Genomic DNA, 15,385 nt, shown 5'->3' with positions numbered 1-15,385 from the left:
GCTCCACCTTGAAAGGGAAACCTAACTGATTTCTGCCAGGTGATGTGCCAAGAGCCTTGAACACATTATCTGACCTAATCATTATGGCAATATTATATGAGGGAGGTACCATTACTCTCTCTGCTCCTATGATTAGACTAAGGCTCAGATGGGTTCATTAAGTGGCTTAAGGCCACACAGCCTGAAAGATGCATTTCTCTAGCCAGTCTGACTGCAGACTCCATGTTCTTTCTGTAATTTTGGCATTCCACCTCCCTTTACCATTGTGACATGGCTCATTTATGCTTTGTCCAACACTGTTTTCGATAACTATTGGCACACTTGGCCCAATCTTCATAAAGGGTTGGGAATTCCCTGACCCAAATGTGGCTTTGGGAGATACAGCCTCTGATGTGAGCTGGGAGAAAGAAACTGACGAACACATGGGGGCCTTCATTCTGCTTCTTGGTCTTCTGAGGTAGATAAAGGCCAGATGGCCTAGGCGTGAGACCTATGTCTACATTCAGTAACTGTGTGACCTTGGGTATCTTACCTAACTACACCAAGTCTCACTTTCACTACCCATAAAAAAATGATAAAAATATTTCCTGAATAGTGATTGTGACAATTAATGAGAATAAATGGCAGTGATTATTATCTTTTACTCTATAGTTTACCTACCTGAGCTTTGTGAACTTGAGAGGGAAGGTATCAGTTGGAGTGGCAATATGGAGAGAGACTTAGAGTGGACAATATTTGCAGGGAAAGTAAGGGAACAATAGCTAAGAATCAAAATGACAAGCGGGAGTGTGCTCAGTGGTCAGTGAGGCATTTTAATGACAACAACACTGCCACCAGAATCTTTATTCTCCTGTGAAGCAGGTAAAGACCTTATCATCTTAACCAAAGCATTTCAGCATCCCTTAGGAAATGGCTCTTATGTCCCTAGGCAGTGGTCACTAAACTGGCATCTTTTGCTATTATTCAGGGTCTGATGAGGTTGGAGGAGGGATGGGGTATCAGTTGGTGGTCTCTCTGAATCTCTAGGGAGCCATGTAAGCAGTGAACATCCCTCTCCTGAAATCAGCTCCCTGCTGTCAGCAGCTGACCATGATTGAAATGTGTCCTATAATGAGGAGTCTTGGCTGTTTTTTTGCCTGCGAGAAGCAGCCAGGCAGGTGGCAGGGCTACTTTTCCATGATTCATTTTGCTGCCATCCTTGGTGAGCTGGATATTCCCTATTTGTCCCCCCACTTTATCCTCTACTGTTCTCTGCCTTCGTCTGGGTCCTGGGAACCCAACTTCTAAATTTTATAGATGAACTACAAACTTCTACTTTTTTTACTCGTGAGTGTGTGTGTTTCAAGCCTGATCTTTCAAGATTATTAGTGTTTACTTCTAGGGAGGGGGCTGAGGGAGCGAGCAATCTGGGGCAGGAGGGAGACCTACATAAACTTACGTATTATGTCGTTACACCTTATGAATGTTTTATCATGTGCAAGCATTTATTTTCCTATTAAAATATTGAAAGTGTGTGTATGAGAGAGAAAGTGAAGAGAGGGCACATAGCTTCTTCAGGGTGGCTGATCAATGCAGGCCCTCTTAGACAACCACTGAACTGGCACTGCCAGCCCTTCCTTCCTCCCCTGGTTAAGTAAACCACCGCCCACCCTTTGATCAAGTTTTGTAGCCTCTCCTGGAATTTTCCCATGCTGTGTGGTCTTGGGGCTGCACAGAAAGCCCCTGAAGTCAGGGGCCATGAATGTGGCTCCACCCCAGCCTCTAGCAGGCCTGGCCTGGGTATGGATCCTGTCAGCAGGGCAGCCAGGGGCAGCACACAGCAGGGATTCTGAAAGCTTCTCTGTTGAGTCCTGAAGAGGTGATCTGGGCAGGGAACCCTCCAGGAAGCCGAGGCTTCCTAGGAGATGAAAGCCAAACAATACCATGCAGGCAGTTATTGAACAACTACACAAAGATGAATAAATGAGCAAAATGTATAAACGAGCATTTTATATCAGCCATAAGCACTCATTGGCTGGAGGATAAGGGGAAGGCCAGGTAGGTGTGAAGGATCTCCAATCTCAACTAAGCTCAACATTTAAGGAAGAAAGGATGATGGTGGAGAGTCGTCTATTTACTTGATAAACTTTTATAGAGCAATTACTATGCATGAAGGTCTGTTCTATCTTATAAAAACATTAGAAAGCTCTACTAAGGGATCTAAGAGGATTTTGTGGACCAGCCTGGGAACTTGAGAGCCCCACAGAGATGTGAATAGCAAGGCCAAAAGAAGATTGATGAACCCCTGTAATCCCAGAGACTCTGGAGGTGGAGGTGAGAGGCAAGTTTGAGGCCAGCCTGGGAAATTTAGGGAGAATATCTCTGTCTCAAAATAAGCACTAGCTGACTTATAATAAAAAGGGCTGGGGATGAATCTCAGTGGCAGAGGGCCCCTGGATTCAATCCTCAGTACCAGGAAAAAAAAAAAAAAGATTCATGAACTTAAACTCATTGCAGGATTTGACCTTAACTTGATTCCAAAGACAGGAGATGCTGATGAATCTGATTTTAGGATGAGCCATTATTCTTTTAACTGTATGCTTCTATTCTTCTTTTAACTTCTGAGCAACCAAGCTTGCCCCCATCCCTAGGGTTTCAGTGTTCTGAAAGTCAGGTGAGATGTTCTATTGCCAAAATCAAATAAATAGCACTCTTCCATTTCTTTTTGAAAGGAAAATCAAGCCAGCTGATAGGATTTTCTTAACTTTAAGTTTTTCCTTCCTTGAAGTTTTCTTAAACCCTTGTCACCATCTATTGCTTATTCATTCTAGAATTCTTTTTTTTTTTATAACACAATAGCCATCTGATTTAGCAGAAATTTGAATGCTAGTTATTTTTCTTATCTGTGAAATGAAAGGATTGAGCTACTCCTTCAGAGATCTTTCAGGCTGCTTCTAGCACCGACACACTATGCTCTGCAGTTGTTAGGGCTGTTGATGTGATGTTTCAGTAGACTGCTGGGCCTCTGCTGGGAGATGGGGCAACACTGGTCAGCCAGGCCCCACAGCTGTGGAAGTCTGTGATCCCAGATCCCACCTCCCAGTGCCGTTTCCTCAGAGCATAAAAGCAGCTGCGAGTTGGAAAAGATTGAAGTTCAAATTTTCTCTATTTTGTGTTCTCTAACAATTTACAACAGCATGGGGCAGCCCCATGTCCTTAAAAGAAGAGCTCTGCCAGATATATTTTTGTATGTGTCTGGCACTTCTTAGTGAAAGTCCAGCTACTTCCATGATTAGATGTTATTGGCAGCATCCTGTCCTTTCCCCCTCTACTTTTCACAGAGTAAATAGAAAGAATGGTTGAGAGAAGTCATTTATCTTGGACTTTCTTTTGAATGAACTTGGGAACTTCCTTGTTGCCAGAAGAATCAACATCTATCAAGATAATGAAGTTTTGCTATAAAGGTCAGATAGAGGCAGGGAAGAATGGCTGGGATTCTCTGCTTTGGGTTTTGCTCACTAATTCTCTGAACTGTGTTCTAAGAAGAACTACTGGTCTCCCCTACAAACGCCTGCAGAATCATCACTGTTTAGATCTTCCTTGGAGCAAATGTATCATTAAATTTTGAGGCATGGAATTGGCTGCAGTGATGCATGCCTATAATCCCAGAGACTCCAGAGGCTGAGGCAGGAGGATGGCATGTTTGAGGCCAGTCTCAGCAACTTAGAGAGACTCTCGGCAACTTAGAAAGATACTGTCTCAAAATAAAAATAAAAGGACTGGGAATATAGCTCAGAGGGAAAGAACCCCTGGGTTCCATCTCTAATATCAAAAGAAAAACTTTTTTTTGAAGAAAATAAAAAGAACTTTTTTTTTAAGAAGAAAACTTTTAAAATAAATAATAACAATAACACCAGCTATTGTCTATTAGGCTCTTACAATGCACCTGGCATTTTGACAATATGTGAATAATTGGAGGGCTTACTGCAGTGTCGTTAATAAACTTAGAAATCTGGAGAGAAGCAAGAGCAACCAGAGTACATGTGCTTAGTCACAGGCCTTTTTTGCCTTCTCCATTCTAAATTTGAAAATCCTTTTGCAAAGATTTTACTGAGTTTTGTTTTTGGAACAATAATGATCTCACTGGACAACAACTCTGCAATTAGCTCATCATTCTTCACTTAGATGCTGACATGAACTGGGATGTGTGTCTAATGTCAGAATCTGAGATGTTTTCATCTGTCCCCAGGGTGTGTGTATCTATGAGAGTAGATGTCCCCCACCAGCCTCTGCACAAGTAAGAGTAAGTCGAGTTGCTTGTGGGTAGACTCTGGATAGACTCTGCTGGGGATTTGCGGCAGGTCCACAGGTATGCAGTCCCTTGGTCTAGAAATGGTAGTGAGCTCCCCACAGTAAAAATTTCCACTTAGAATGCATTTGTGCATAGGGACAAGGTTATAGAAGGTAACTTGGTTATATGACTAACCCATAAAGTAAACTTAACACTCACCAAATAGGGTATTTTAGTGGGGTCAGTTTCTTCTTCTCCTTCTTCCTCATCTTCCTTCCCCTTCCCCTTTTCCTCCTCCTTCCTCATGACACTGGGAATGGAAAGAGTGCTCTACTTCTGAGCCATATCCCTATTCGGTTTTTTTAAATTATTTTTTATTTTGAAACAGGGTCTTGCTAGATAGCTGAGGCTGGCCTTGAACCTATGATCCTTCTGTTTCAGTCTCCTGAGTCACTGGGATTACAGGTGTGCACCAGCACATCCAACTGGGGCCAACTTCTTTAGCAGCATAGGGGTGCTGTTTTGCAGTGATTATGCAATATGCACATGTCTTGTGTTTATACAACCAGAGATATGAAAATTTGTGCTCTACATATGTGTAATAAAAAATGTAATGCATTCTTCTGTCATTTATTTTTAAAAAATCAATAAAAAACATCAAAATAGCAAATGATAACAATCATATTTTGTGAATATTCTGGGTTACCTAGGGAAATATTTTTTGGTTACTTGGACACTTAACCTTTAAGTGACAGTGAAAGAAGATTTTGAGTAGGTGGTATATGCTTGGCATGTTTACGGATGTTATCTCAATTTAATCCTTTTTTTATCCCAAAATGTCTCTATGAAGGAGGTATGGTGAAGTTATAATGTATGTAAGGTTAGATTCTAAGATCAATGAATGAAGTAAAAATTATATAGACTTGAAATTTGCTTTGAAAAATCCCCTAAATCACATATAAAGATATGCATGATTTTTATTATAACCCTGAACAGTAATAAGTAAAGATGAATGCTACATATATTAATATGTCATATGTTATAGAGCTCATATGGAGCATATAATTTTAGAGATGAAGTCACTGGACTTATTTGTAGGGGACCAAATGTAAAAATAAATTTTGAAAACTTTCTGACAAAATATACAGACTGAATCTATTATATTTGAATTTACTCAAGTTTGTACTCCACCGTATTATTATCCCAAAATTACCAATAAGGAAACTGAACTCAGGAAAGTAGCTTGTTTAAGGAGACATAGCTGATAAATAGAACTGGAGATTGAACCTAGACTTTTCTGACTCCAAAACCTATTTTCCTAATATGTTCTGACCGCTAAATCATTGTCCAGGAAATGACATTTGGAAAATTATTTTTACTTTAGGATTTGCCTGTACTTGGATGTACTATGTTACTTATAATATCTGCATATACATAAGCACCTGGCTATGTGACTAGTACATGTACACCAGAAATTCACCAATCTGGAACATAGTAGGAATTGAATGAATCAATGCAGATGGACAAAATAAGAAATCCAGATGAACACTAGAACTCTACTAATTCAGTTATCTCTTAACAAGTTATATTGTCATAGCTTTCATTCATCATATGAATTTCCTGAGGCTGAGATGGACATGGGTCAGACAAAAAACACACTGATTCATAGGAGGTATCAATTTGGAATGGTGTCATATGCTTAAAATCTCAAACATCTCACATATACACATTATGCATCCAATCCATCCATTCATGCATCTACTCATCCATCCATCCATCCATCCATCCATCCAGTAGAAGATATATCATGTGCCAACTATCATAGCCACACTTTTTGTATATTAAAAAAAATACTTCAGTAATTTTGGAATCTATACTAGTTCCCAAGTGTCAGAAATGGTTAAAAGAAACATATACTATATCCCAGGACTTTTATGATGTTAACTTACATCACACGTCTGTTATGAATTGTCATCTTTAGGCGAACCTCACCTAAATTGTTAACATAGATTAGTTGTTTTTACTGCTATATGTCTTCAAATGAGTACAATGATATGTCTTTCAAAATTATATTTCTTTTCAAAGACTTTTTCATTAATCAGGGTAAAACTTTACCCTTATGCCAATGATTGATGAGGTTTGGCTTTGTATTTATTTTATTTATGCCCAACAAAGGCCCAAGCATTGCAGTCTATAGCATACTCAATTGATTCCAAAGTACACTGACCAGGGATCAGAAATGTCAGGGTTGGCCACCATTCAAAGTCACTCAGGTGTGCTGAATTTCAGGTACTGAATGTGAAACCATCAATCTCACCTGTGGTATTGAAGCCAAAGAGGAGAGGGCAGGACACAGCAAAGGCCAGTACCCACACAGCTGTAATCATGAGAGCCACGCGTCGGCAGGAGCTCTGCCCAGTGCCATGTTGATAGTGAACTGGCATGACCACCGCAGTATACCTGCAAAAGGGAAGGGAGAGAGGGTAGGCATGTTGAGACAGGAAGGGGAAGTGTTGCTGAGAAGACAAATTCAAAGAGGTTACTAGAGAAAGAATTAGATTGATACATATGGCAGGAGAAGAACGTTTTAATTGGAAAAGTTAGAAAAGTGTTTGGACGAAAAGTGTAGAAAGGTCAAGGTAAGAGAGATGAAGAACATTCTTTTGGAGAAGATGAGCAAAGCAAGGGAATGAGAATGAAAATGTTAACGCAGCAACATGGAGCAGCTGGGGAGCTTCTGGTCAATGCCCCCAGCATATGCCCTTGGCAGCCACATGCCCTTCACTCTGAAAGCTCAGGGTGCTGCTCTGGGTGCCTTTCCTTGTCCCACACTTTTCCAGACTGGACTATGCCCAAAGAAGATGTTTATCCCTACTCCTGTCCTAATACAAATTTTAACCCCTTTGAATACATCATTTGCTTTCTGCCTCCACTTGTGCTGAACTTTGAAAGGAGTGGCCACTGAAGGACACTTTGGTTCTGGGCAATTGAGGCATTGGACTTGGCCATCTTTTATCTGGATTTCAAAGTAGTCCTTCAGACAGGCTTTACAGTACACATGCCTACATTCCAAGAAGTACATGCACTCACTACCCAACTTCTCACAGAAACAAATATTGCACAGGAACAATTTACTATTAAAGCATTTCATCTGCTGAGCTTGATCAAAGTCCAAGATTTCCTGGATCAGACTTGACAATGATTCCACATCCTGTACAGCTCTTTCATCCACAACTTCCTCTTGGTCTACATCAGATCCAGTAGCTCCTCCAAACTCTAGTTCTGTGTTGGAAGAGGCCTGAGCCGTCCTTCTCTGCACTTTTTTCTGAGAGCCCATCTTGAGCTCAAAAGGAGAGACAATGTTCAGGTATGCTAGGGTGTCTTCCTTAAGAAACTGCATCCAGGCAAACAGGACCACGCTGCCTCGGTGTTCTTCCCACAGGTTGTCTAAGTGCTTGCAGAGAGCAGAGAGCTGAGTTGGTGAGTTCCTCTAGCAGAAGGGAGAAGAAAATTCACAACACCGGACAAACCCCCTGAGTGAATACCATTCCAATTAATAAATAGAGTTATGAGAATAAAGTTGAGTTATATCCAATGAAGGCTAAATTTAAAATTCAGTTTTTATACTTTTACATGGTCAGAGCCTAGTTCTTTAGTTAGAAACTGTATTTTCTGAGGCAACTCCTCATACGTATTTACAGCTGCTTGTTGGACTTGCCTGAAAGACTATTCTCTAGTCATTGCAAACTCTAGGTGTCTGAAACATCTCCCCAGCGCCCCACACCCCTTACTCTAGTTCCATGTTCTGCCTTCCTCAAGGCATCTCTACTCAAAACTTAGGCCCTTTAACTTTCCATTGACCCTTCCATATTCTTTCCCCATTCATTCACTTACCTTTCATTCAATTTTATTGAATTTCTACCACATACCAGACCTTACTCTGGAAATATAGAACTATGTGAAAGGAACATTGTCCCTGTCCTCATTGAGCCTAGAGTCAAGCAGAGCCAATGAACCATAAAAAGCAAACAAATGTGGTAATATAAAATAAAAAGTACCATGAAGGAAGCTGGTTGCCACATTAGAGAACAATGGAGGAGGTAAAGAAGGGACAAACCAACAACAACTGGACAAAGAAAAGAGGGAGCTGTCCATTTACTGAGGGCGGGGGAAAATATTCCAGTAGTAAATGAACACACTGTCATTGGCTATTTTTATACCCACAAGTCAAAGTTAATCTCCTTCAACATGACTTCATTATTTTGCCAACCTAACCCCCATTAGTTCCTGACACGTGCTCATGCTCCAGACAAACAGGCCTCGTGATGGGCACTCTACAATTGTTGGAGACTGGTGTCTTCGTTCCATCCATTATCCTTTCTCCCTCCCTCCAAAACTCAATCTTGCTTTCCTTTAATCTCAGATGAGCTCTCCAGCAATCTTCCCTGGCCTTTTTACCTTATAAAGACCTCTCCCTCTGAACTCATACTACTCCTATGCCAATCAGTTACATTGCCCTCTTGCTTGCAGGTCTTGATTCCCCCATGTGATTGAAGTCACTCAATGGCTCAAATCATTATATAGTCTTGGTATTCCCCATAGGTCATTGCACAGAGGAAGTAGTAAGTAGCTGTTGACTAATTGCCTCATGGGCCATGAGAACAGTTCTAATCCTAGCAAAGTTCAAGGGATCTAAGATATGTCTGGTCCTAGCCATGGATCAACATTTTTTGTCTTCTTTGTTTTCAGGGAACTTGGGGGCCAGATTTGGAGCTGTAGCTCCCTTAACCCTTGTTGGGTACCTCAAGGCTTGGGACTGAGGGAGGGAAGGACAGATGTTGGTCTGATGGGTATTGAGCAATGCTCTCTGATATTTCTCCTGTTTGTCCAGCTCCTGTGCTCCAGTGCTGCTGGAATCTCTCTCTTATGCATCTAATTTTAGAATGTTAACATTTGAATTCCTAAAAGAACAACTCAAAGACAGACAGTTGTGAGTTCTGAGGTGAAGGCAAACTCTGCAAGAGTTGTCTTTGGCAGTGTTAGCTTTTTATTGATGTGATAAAGTACCTGAGAAAATCAACTTAAAGGAACAAAAATTTATTTTGGCTCATGGTTGTCTGGCTCCAAGGCAAAAATATTATTGCAGAAGAGAATGGCAGAGGAAAGTAGGGAAGAGTTCAAGGACAAAATATACTTTTCTATATCAAGCCCCCAGTGTTCTACTTCCTTCAACTGGGCCCCGTCTCTTAATAGCCCTTCAGCTATGAAGACACCAATGGATGTCTTCATGATCCAAGTTGTTTCCCAGAAGTGCCACCAATGAACACCACTGCATTGGGGGACCAAGATTTCAACTCATGAACCTTTGGGGGACATTGCAGATCCAAACCATAAGAGGCACCATAGTGCATGACAAAGGTGGGTTCTTTCTGAAGAGGGAGAAATAGGGTCTTTATTAAATAAGGTCAAATTGAGATCCCAGCACTAACCCCCCAGGGAGGTCATGACAATCCAGTTCCCTTCTTCTGAGGCACACACATGTCCTCCCTTGAATCCCTGCCTTGTATGTGCAGGAGCTGGCAAGTAGCACCTGGTGTTTCTCAAGGCCTCCCACTCTCCTCAGGACTTTAAATGGCTGGAGTTTCAAGTCAAATATAGCTACCAAGGCCTTGCCCTTAGTGGTGACCCTGAGGCATCTGCTGTCATGGCCTAACAATTAGTTGAAGGCAGGGGAAGGAAAGATGGGACCCACTTCCTCTGACCCAGACCTGCAGTTAGGCAAAGTCTCTCCATTTCTTTCACATCACATAGTGAACCTGACCATCCTGTGCATTCACAGGATTGTGCTGGTAATGGCTAACAGCTGGTTCTCCAGGTAAAAAGGTCCCTGCTTTGTAACACTTGCATTTTCTATGATGTAGGTGTATCTACTATTGCCCATTTCAAACCACCACCAAAGACTTAATAACTGACTCAAAAAATTCCTACAATTTTACCAATCAGTTCTTGCTGCCTGTTACAAGCTGGCTCTAGCACACTAATTTCCTCAATCTGTACACTTTAATGTCCAGCAACTCCTTGGAGACTCCACTAATTCACTGGACCAACAAATATAGGGAACCCCACCTAGCTCCATTTTATAAAGTAGGGATCAGAGATATAAGGAGGTTAATGCTGGACCCAAAGTTCAGCAGCCAATTGAGTTGTGCTAGGCCAGTATGTCTCCAGAGTTCACCCTTCCCTCTCAAGGGCATCTCTACTCAATACTTAAAGTCAGAATGACAAGGGTGAGTTGTACTTAGCACTGTGGGTACCCAGGACAGTTTCCCCAATTAGCTGATTTCTTTAATTGCCTGGGGTTAACTGAGAAGAGGAAGAAGGGAGGTCCTATTAAAATGCAGACTTCTAGGACACGTTTGTGGAGATTTTGATTTGGTACTTCTGAAGTGGAACCCAGGAATATGTATTTTTAACAAGCAAATGCATCTTATGAATTTGAAAAAGTCTGCATTAGGGAAAGTTTCTGTCAAAGATTCTAACTTGTTAACATAGGAAAGAAGAAGTGAAAGATGAGAATACAATTCACCACTGTCACATTACACTTTTTTTTTTTCTTTTTCAAACATGATGAAACAATAAAAGGGGGCCCAAGCTTGCCATAGGTGACTGAGACATCGAGGCTGTTCCAGAATCAGCCATCGGAGGGCACCATAATGCAGCAAGAACTCTGCCCGTCCGCCGGGGTGAGAAGTTCATTGCTCACCTGGGGGCTCTCCAGGCTCCGTGGGGAGGCAGAGAGGGAAAACCCGACCCCTTGATTCCTGGACCCCCTGCAGGGACCCCGAATTTCCACCCCGGCAGACTGTTTAGCTTTTGGTGTCCTCTCGGCCCGATCCGGACGACAGACCGTCTGCGAGCGCCAGTCAAAGCCCCCGAGAGTCGCGCTGCCGCACTTGGCCAGAGAGGGAGAGGAAGGCTGGGCCAGGGGCCACCTGGACGGTCAGGCCTGCAGCGCTATCTACGGTGCTCCAGGGCCGCAGCCCGGCGCAGACACACTCCACACATTTGGCGGGTCGTCCCTGTCGCTCGCGGTGCCCGGGCTCCTAGCTCTCTAGGCCCTTCCTGGTGTGGATTACTCTGCAGTGCTGGCTCTGTGCACCATGGTCAAGTGCAGCCGCAGGAGAGGCAGATTGAGTGCAGGGCCTGAATCTCGGCTCTGCAGCTTACTAATGGGGCCATAGCCAGTGGTTTGACTTTCTTGATTCAATTTCCTCATCTGTACAATGGGGATAATGATACTTGTCCAATAGGGCTGTTAAAAAATATTCAAGGAGGTTATCTGTAGCTTTTAAAAAATATTTTAGCACAATGCCTGTACATATTTAATATTCAAAAGACAGTATTATTATTATTATTATTGTTATTGTCATTGTTACTGTGGTACCCTAAGAGATCAGTACTTGTATCAGTGAGTTCTTATGATTGTCTTACTCCTCACGATCAGCGAATATTAACATTTATTTATTTAATCAAATAAATGAGTAGATAGCATTTTCTGTGTGCTAGGCACTGTTGGAACTGTTTTACAAATAGTAGTGTTTTACAATTCATGAATCCTTCTAAACTCCTTTGAGGTAGTTTTTATCTCCACTAAATGGATAAAGAGATCTAGTCAAGTTAAATGACTTGCCCAGGGTCACTTTGCTATTAAGTGGTAGCGCCTAGACTTTTAGCCTGGCAGTTGATTCTATAGCTAGGACCCAGAGTGAGGTTCACACTTCTGTCTCCATGTGGGGCAGTGTGCTGTAGCAGGAGGAGGGTAACTGAATCCTTACCCTTGCATCTACCAGCTTGATCTTGGGAGGCTTACCTACACATTCTAGCCTCAGAAGCTTTATTTGTAAAGTGGAGATAATGGACTCACCTGGCTGGATTGCTGTGAGGATGGGCAATAATGAACAAAAAACTGTGTCTGGCACATAGCAACAGCGGAAATAATGGTAGCATTGTTACTGTTGTTACTTTTAGACTCATGCAAGTTGGGATTAGCACAGAACTAGCCAGGGTATTCTGTGCTAGGTAGACGGATGTGCTTCACATAGTTCAAGGGAATGGAACCTATAGAGGTGGGCTGCCATAGCAAAGGGGCTACTTATTGCAACTCAGAGAATACTAGTGGGGGACTCAAAAGACCAATTTTTCTAATTTTGGACTCGGCTACAGGACTGCTGCAAGGATTGAGCACTTTTGTTTAAATGAATTAACTGCAATGTATCTTCTGACTCACAATTCCATCAGCAGGGTCTATGTGGCTTGTCACTCTACTGAAGGTCTCAGTACCCTGGCAGAGTTTGATTTCCACCCAGAGGCCAGTCCCAAAGTGGGCGATGGGGTGGGGGGTGGAATTGACAAGGGTGCCTCTTCAGGAAGCTGACAATGGGCGGAAAGAGGCTGGCCTGGGTGGGAGGGCCTGACTCTAACTCCCGCCTGGGTTTAATGAGCCCCAGAGCTCTGTGAGGGCTGCTTTTCACCACCTTTTATTTGGTCAGACAGGGGGCTCAATAAATCTTTAGTTCCGTGGACTCCCCTTGTGGAGTTGTTGAAGGAGAAAGCTTTTTGCAAATGACTGGAAAGCCCTTTGCAAATATAAAGTGCTTATTTAGATGCAAACTAAAAATCCAAGGTGCCTGTGACTCATCTGGTACCTATTGTGCTCGCTGCAAAGGCGCGGAGGCATGCCTGTGTGATGGGTGCCATTTGAGAGCCACTTAAAGAACTCCCTGGTGAATGAATTTGGTTGCATTATTCCTGGGCTCCTCTCGGAGGACTCTAATTTTCACCGCTTGGTCGTGTCCTCCTCTTCTGACACATTCTCAGCCGTATCCCCTAGTTAGCTCTGAACCAGGATGCGGTGGGAGGGGGCTGACCTACTAGGAAGGCATGGAACCCCAGGGGAGGGGGCTTGTGCTCCAAGGACTTCCCACTCTGCTTTTTTTAAAAAAAGAAAAAGCGGCTTTAATCCAAGTATCCAGAGCTGTGCCTCAGAATCTAATGACAATAGTATTACTTGCTTTCAAAAACCCTTTTATCATTTCCTTTTCTTTCCTATCTCTCTTACCACGCTGTTATTACGGACTGGGGCTTCATGACCAAAAAATACTGAATCCATTTGGTCAAGTTTGTCAGACTGGTGACTGGCATTGTGTGAAGACCAAAGGTCTGTGTGAATGACTGCATTTTTAATGAATTGACCAGCTATTTGGCATCACATGAACAGATTTTAATGCTGTGTACAGCAAACTGCTGTGAAGGATAATGGAGACAGCTTTTCTGAGACCTATTTTCATTCCTAAAATTGGAGGGGGCTATGTTTTGAGGTTTGGTGAGGATTGATCTGTAATGAAGTACAAGCCTAGAGGAGCCTCCTCTGCTGGGATTCAAGGCATAGCTCATCCTTGCCAGGTTTCAAGTAGTGAGTGCTATGCATTATGGGAATTTTCCTATATGGGACAGCAGTCAATTCAAGGTTTATTCTTGATGGTGTTTTCAGTGGTAAAAGTAGAAGTGTGTGTTAAGCATGGCTGCTGCTAGCAAAATGGCGCTGTTGGTGCAAATTAGAGACAAGTGCCCCCTCCTGGCTAGCAAATTACAGAAAGGCATCCTCTCGTGGCATGCCTCAGAGCTTGAGAAGGGCTGGCTGCACTCTGTTCCCACACCCTTGTGCAGGGCACAGCCTCCTCGCTGCACCCATACCACTTGTGTGTGTGTGAATGTGTGTGGGCAAGAGGGGTGGGAGGGGCTGTCCCAGCTTCTCTCCAGAACTCTCTTTATACTCTCTTCTCCCTCCTTCCAAGGTTAATCTTCTCCCATCCTTTCATGTCCTTTCCAAAGATGCTTATTTGTGGTATGAACATGTCTACTCTCAGCCAGAGACCATTGAATTCAGTTTAATACTCTTTGTTCAAGGTTCTCCAATAGGCACAGCAGGGAGATTGACAGGTGAGAAGGACCTAGAGCTAAAATGAGTTTAGGGTGGTGGAGGCCCTGATAAAGCAAACCAGCTGCAGCCCACAATTTCTATAAATAATATATTCCCTAAAACATGTAACTACGTGTCCAGAAATTACACAACGGACTTAGATGTTAGAGCTAAAAAATATTATAAAATACCTATCTCTTCACTTTTTAACAGCTTTATTGAAATGTAATTCACATAATTAATCCACTTAAAGAGTAAAATTCAATGTTTTTGGTATATTTACAGAATTATGTAACCTATCTTCTATTTTAAAACACTCTTAAATGGCATTCTTTCCAGCATTATAGACTTGTTCTTTAATTTTCCTTCTCAGTTGACTAGTTAATCAAATGTTAAAAAAAAAAATCCAGTTGGCTAGTTGGTTTGCGGTATCAGCATCAGCAGGGATTTTCATATCTGTTCTTTGGTTATTGTTCAAAGTTCCCCTTCAGCACACGGAAGCAAGTTGAGGGCCGGTGCTGTTGAGGACACAGCATTGAGCCGTGTGAGAAAAGGCAGGCTGGATATGCCACAACAGTCACACAGAAAACATCATGAGGTCTCAGGGTGACTCAGTAAAATGACAGGAATTCAGAAGGGCTTTATGGAAAAGGAGGCTGTTCTGATAGACCTTGGAGCATGGGAAGAATAGAAGGAAACCCCAAAAGAAAAAATATTGAAAAAGTGAATTGAGACCATATTGTGGAAATTGAGACCATATTGAATCCTGGACTGTGGAGGTAATTTTAGTTTTTATTCCATGGATCAAGGAGACATTGAAAGATTTTGAGAAGGGCAATGGAAGTTAGAGCTATACTTCTGGGGAATTCTGATGGCATGAAAGACCAGTTAGAAAGCCGTGAAGTTCAGGTGAGAGGTCATGGGTGTCTAAAGTAATTAGGGGCAGTAAGAAAGGAAACAGAGGCAAATCTGAAAATTGTAGAATCTCTACACTTAGATTGCTTGATTATGGGAGATTAGGAAGACAGAGGAGTGAAACAAAACCCAGAATTCTAGGACAAAGATGGTGTCAGTAAGGTCAGTGAGAGGTCACTAAGTCAAGATGGTTTGGTGTTTTAGTTTTTTTTTTTTTTGTA

At 42.3% G+C, this 15,385-nt stretch overlaps 1 protein-coding gene across 2 annotated transcripts in view; it reads right to left on the bottom strand.

Moving 5' to 3' along the window:
• Drd3 (dopamine receptor D3) overlaps positions 1 to 15,385 on the bottom strand; it is a 36,283-nt gene that overhangs the window by 7,022 nt on the left and 13,876 nt on the right. For both annotated transcript variants that reach the window (XM_027936113.2, XM_027936114.2), the window contains exon 3: positions 6,588 to 6,730. In XM_027936113.2, the coding sequence (XP_027791914.1) occupies positions 6,588 to 6,730 (143 nt within the window). The remainder of the gene's footprint in view (positions 1 to 6,587; positions 6,731 to 15,385) is intronic.

Source organism: Marmota flaviventris, chromosome 8 (assembly GCF_047511675.1).
Source record: "Marmota flaviventris isolate mMarFla1 chromosome 8, mMarFla1.hap1, whole genome shotgun sequence".
Taxonomy (NCBI): domain Eukaryota; kingdom Metazoa; phylum Chordata; class Mammalia; order Rodentia; family Sciuridae; genus Marmota; species Marmota flaviventris.
Note: the sequence above shows the minus strand (reverse complement) of the source record. Positions and strands in the feature narration are given on the sequence as shown.